General features: G+C 56.4%; 1 protein-coding gene across 1 annotated transcript; it reads right to left on the bottom strand.

The window, feature by feature from the left end:
* Positions 1-90: 90 nt before the first annotated feature.
* LOC145715788 (nectin-2-like) lies at positions 91-4482 on the bottom strand (the record flags this gene model as incomplete). The annotated part of the gene is made up of 3 exons (XM_081811697.1): positions 91-260; positions 1139-1435; positions 4087-4482. Coding segments are annotated over 3 exons (815 nt in total), but the record flags the coding sequence as incomplete, so codon positions are not given.
* Between the last annotated feature and the right edge of the window lie 252 nt (positions 4483-4734).

Raw genomic sequence — 4734 nt, 5'->3', positions numbered from 1 at the left:
CCCGGGGGTCCAGGCCCCCAGCCCCTCCTCCCTCAGACCCAGGGGTCCAGGCCCCCAGCCCCTCCTCCCTCAGACCCAGGGGTCCAGGCCCCCAGCCCCCTCCTTCCTCAGACCTGGGAGTCCGGGACCACCCAGGACTCACGTGCTCCAGTCATAGCCCGTGGGCTCCGGTTTGCTGCGAACATCACAGCTCAGGGTGGCCTCGCTGCGGCCGAGGTACCAGTTGTCATCGTAGCCGGAGATGGAGACCTCAGGGGGGTCTGGAGGAAATGGGGGGACTCACTCAGAGACAGGGAGAGCCCCAGAACAGGGGATAGGTCAGCAGAGTGACGGGAATCCTAAAGAAATGAGGTGGGTTGGCAGGCGGCGGACCCATGGAAACTGGGACAAATCAATTTGGGCTATGCCTGCAGAGGTGAGCGCAGACACCGTCCAGGGATGCCACCTGGGTCGTTTCGAGGGAGTTATTGTTCAGTGTGGGCAGTGTCTGAGGGGACCACAAAGATAATGCCTGTTATTTCTGCCACGCCCGGAGCAGATAAAGGAATTGGTTGAACCGCTGGCGCTGCTTGGGGAGCCGGCGTGGAGAATGCTGAGTTGGGGGCTGGGGTGTGTTTGGACAGGGTGAAGACAGCTGGTTAAGTTACTCTCTGGCCAGGTCCATGGGGTAATATTGGGGGTGTCGATGGAGACAGTTTGTGTAGTTTGCCCATTTTCTTGGCATAAATACTCCCCAGTGGTTGATTTCAAGCTGTCGATATGACCTCACTGGACATGGCATTGGGACAAAATGTATAAAATTGGCCCTTGCAAACCCATTCCAGCTTACCACTGATGGTGGCAGGAAGGAGAGAGCCTAGCGAAGCCAGTGTAGGCGAGGGGGGGGGGTACAGGGCATAGACGTCGCCCAGGGGAGTGAGGAGTGGGTACAGGGCGTAGACGTTGCCCAGGGGAGCGAGGAGGGGGTACAGGGCGTAGATGTCGCCCAGGGGAGCCGGTATAGACAATAGGCAGGAAGGCAGTGCCAAATTTGACCCAGAGGGCTGATGCAGACAACGCTCAGGCAGAGGGTAGACAGTTCCCTAGAAAAGCCAGTGTAGACAATACTGGGGATGTGCTCACATCCCGACACACTCACAGCGTACAGAGAGGGTGATGGGCAGCAGGATGGGCTCCTCAAAGCTCTCGTGCTCCACCTTGCAGGTGACCTTGACACCATCTGCTCGGCTCAAGGGTACCAAGGTGAATCGGCTGGTGATGGTGACTGTGCCGGGCACGGGCCCTGACATCTGGCTCTCTTTGGCCTCCCCGTCCAGGGGCGAGAACCAGGAGATTCGGGCGGGGGGGCGGCCCCCCTCGGAGACACAGCGGGCCACGGGCACAGGTTCCAGGCTGAGCGTGACCTCCTGTGTTTCGGCGTGGTTCTGGGGCTGTGCTGGGGAGAGCAACGGAGGGCGTACGTCACTCCTCACCTGCGGTCCTTCCACGGACGCCTTGGCAATGGGGCTGAGCAGGGAGGTCCCAACCACCGGGGCTCAACTCCCACTTCTGCTGCTTAGCAGGTGCCTGGCTTTGGGTAAGCCATTTCCCAGCTCTGTACCTCAGTTTCCTCTTTTGTAAAGTGGGGAGAATTAAAATGCCCACCCTGTAGAGCTGTTGGGCAGATTAAATTGATATAAAGAGCCCTCTGGACAGTGCCTGGCACTCCCTATGCTAAGTGTGCCCCGTGATATTATTCTGTCTGTTCTCCTCTGCAGGAAAAGCAGAGAAAGTGTCCAAAAGCTTGGAAGAGGCTGAGATTTTTTTTTTTTCCAAAAAAGCCAAAGCAGAATAATGCAGTTCAAAGGTCCAGCTCAAAAGGCCTTCCACTTCTTTCCTGTAATCACCAGTAGATGGTGGTGCCAGAAGTGGGATAAAGGTTGCGGAGATTCCCAAAGCTGGAAATTTTTTGCCCTTTTCACCCATCTTCCTGGAAACCATGGAAAGATATTGGGACAGAAACAATAAAATGTCCCTAATGACTAACCTGCAATTTTAACCAGACTGTCCCGAGTTTCTGCCTCACGGCTCCGGCTACCTTGTGGACCTCTCGGGGTTTCTCCTGAGCTCATCGACGTGGTACAGCCTGCCTCTACTTCCCTCCCTTTTCCCCCCTTCTGCCCTGCCTGCCAGAGCCTCTCATGGGCCTCCCCACATCCTCCCTGGTCGCCCACCCATCTGTCCTCTGATTGCTCTGGGCACATGCATGCCCCTCTCAGTCCCTGCTCCCACCCACCGCAGGGTCTTGGCGACCATGTGCCTGGAGGGCTCTGGTCTCCCTTCTCCTTGGCTTGCACTTTCTCCTCCTCCAGATCCAGGCTTCACTTCCTTAAGGGAACTTCCCTGACATCTGACTCTCCCTTTTAGGGGCAGTCACGTCACCTGCTCCTCCGTGAAAGCAGAGCTTTGGCTGTTCTGTTCTGTGCTCTTGCCCCAGGAGGTAGCTGGTGGGAGGCAGGTGCCCCATACGTATTTCTTGAACAGAACGCATGATGGCACAGGGAGTGACCTTTGCAAGGGGTGGTGTGGTGGAGATCTGTGCTTTGAATTATGGGAAACAACTGGGGTTTCAGGCTCCGTTAAAAAGGGAAGGCTTTTCCCAGGGACGGTACAGGGTAGACTACTCAAGCCCTCCGGGGCTGAAAGAGGGAAGATTGTGTCCAGCGCGATGTGGCTTCTAGGACGTTGCTGGGGGAAGGTGGGATCCCAGGCAAGTGCCCAAGATTTAGAAAGACATAGGATCTTTCTAAAAAACAAAACAAAACACCAGGAGGCTTTATCCCACCCACTCCTCCCCACCCCCACTGCGTCTGCCCTCGATGAAGTCCAGCCGCCTTGCCTCTCTGCCTAGGAGGCCCTCCCAATCTGGCCCTGTTGGTTTTCCTGCCCCATTGAGGGGTCACTCAAGCCCTGGCCACCAGCCTCCTTTCCATTCCTGGAACATGCCGAACTTGCTCCCATGTTCTGGCTGTTCCATATGCTGTTCCCTCCCTGTGTGCATCCATTCCTGGCTTGAGGACATGCGTCCACAGGTGACTCCTCACACTTCAGAACTTGACTGAGAGGCTCTCGTTGTCTGTTCTGTCTAGAGGGGACCACCGGGTCGCGTCCTCTGAGGGAGGATCACAACATCCTGGTGTTCCCTTTGTTTGCTAATTTGATTATTCCCTGGCATTACCTCTAACATATTTCCAAAGTTCAACCTCTTCTTGCTACCCCAACTGCCTCCACCTTGGTCTCGTTGCCATTACCTCCTGCCCTGTGGTCCCCGAGCTTCCACCCTTGCCCCCAATGTGCAGCCAGAAGGAGCCTGTGGAAACTAAAGCCAGATCACACCTGTCCCTTGCTCAGAACTTCCCATAGTTCCTATTCTCTCAGGGCGAAAACCAAAGTTCTCACGTGGTCCATGAGGCTGCCTGTGATCCGTGTCCCCCATCATCTTCTTGACCTTGCCCCCTCCTACCTTCCCTTTATTCACAAGTCTCTGGCCACACTGACTTCCTTGCTCTTCCTCAAATGCACCCTGCCTCAGGGCCTTAGCACTTGCCATTCCCTCTACCCGGAATCCTCTTCCCTTAGATAGCCCTACAGGGCTCCCTCATCTCCATCTAGTCTTTGTTCAGATTTCACCAGGCCTCCCTAGCCAAAATTGTAACCTGCCCCCCTCCCAGCTTCCATAGCACCTATAACCACCTGACCCCCTCCTATTTTTCTTACTGATGTTATTTACTCTCTGCACCCCCTTATTGAAGTATACACCCCAGTAGGGCAGGGAGCTCTCTCTTACTCACTGCTTTACTCCTAGAGCCTAGAGTAGTGCCTCGCACATAGAAGGTGCTCAATATATATTTCTGTATGCCTTGTGGCCTGCTGTGTCCTCAACTTGCAGGACAGAGTCGGACACGCAGTAGGCGCTTAACGGATATTTGCTAGCTGACCGAAGACCACAGGGAAAGTCAGTATTACAGCTGAAGCAGAGAGAGAAACGGATCCACGAGGGGGCTCTCCCCCATGACGCCTCTCCCACTCCCCGCCCTCACTGCTCACCTATGGCTCTGAGCCAGGTCACCCCCCGACTGGTGCCACTGGGGAAGGTGGCAAACTCGCAGGTATAGTTGCCCTCATCCTCCACTGTCAGTCCCCGGAGGGCCAGCGTGGCATCCCGCAGCTCCATCTCCGTGCCTTGCCTGGTCCCGGGGCTCTGCCCGGCAGTGACAAAGGACAGTCGCTCTTCGCCGGGCTTTGGGCCGCGGAAGCTGGGACCGTAGGAAGGGTGGAAGGCGGCCACGCTCTTGCTGACCCCGGCTGCGTCCACGTGCAGCCACGTCACCTGCGAGACTCGGACTTCAGGTCCTGGAGACAGCAGGTGGCACGGCAGCTGCACAGTGCCCCCCAGGTGGCCCCGCACCTCGGGTGGCACTCGAACTTGCACATCCTGGGCCCCTGGAGAGAAAGGGGAGAGAGAGCGGTGGGTGGGGGGAGGACCCGGACACCTCCAGGCCAGGTGGGGCCATCACTGAGGGGCCCCGCTGGGAAATGTGGGCCCCAAATGCCATGCAGGAGGTTTTGTGGGGTCCCCATTCCAAAAGGGCCACCCAGAAAACAGATTTCGAGGAAAACTAGGGATATAGGAGTCTGGGCTAGATTATGGGCTACTGTGGAATTTTTGCTAATAATCTTTTAAATTTTTTTTTT

This window comes from Leptonychotes weddellii, unplaced genomic scaffold (genome assembly GCF_054177405.1).
Source record: "Leptonychotes weddellii isolate Sample4059 unplaced genomic scaffold, ASM5417740v2 HiC_scaffold_9568, whole genome shotgun sequence".
Lineage (NCBI taxonomy): Eukaryota > Metazoa > Chordata > Mammalia > Carnivora > Phocidae > Leptonychotes > Leptonychotes weddellii.
This window is presented reverse-complemented; position numbering and strand designations above follow the sequence as displayed.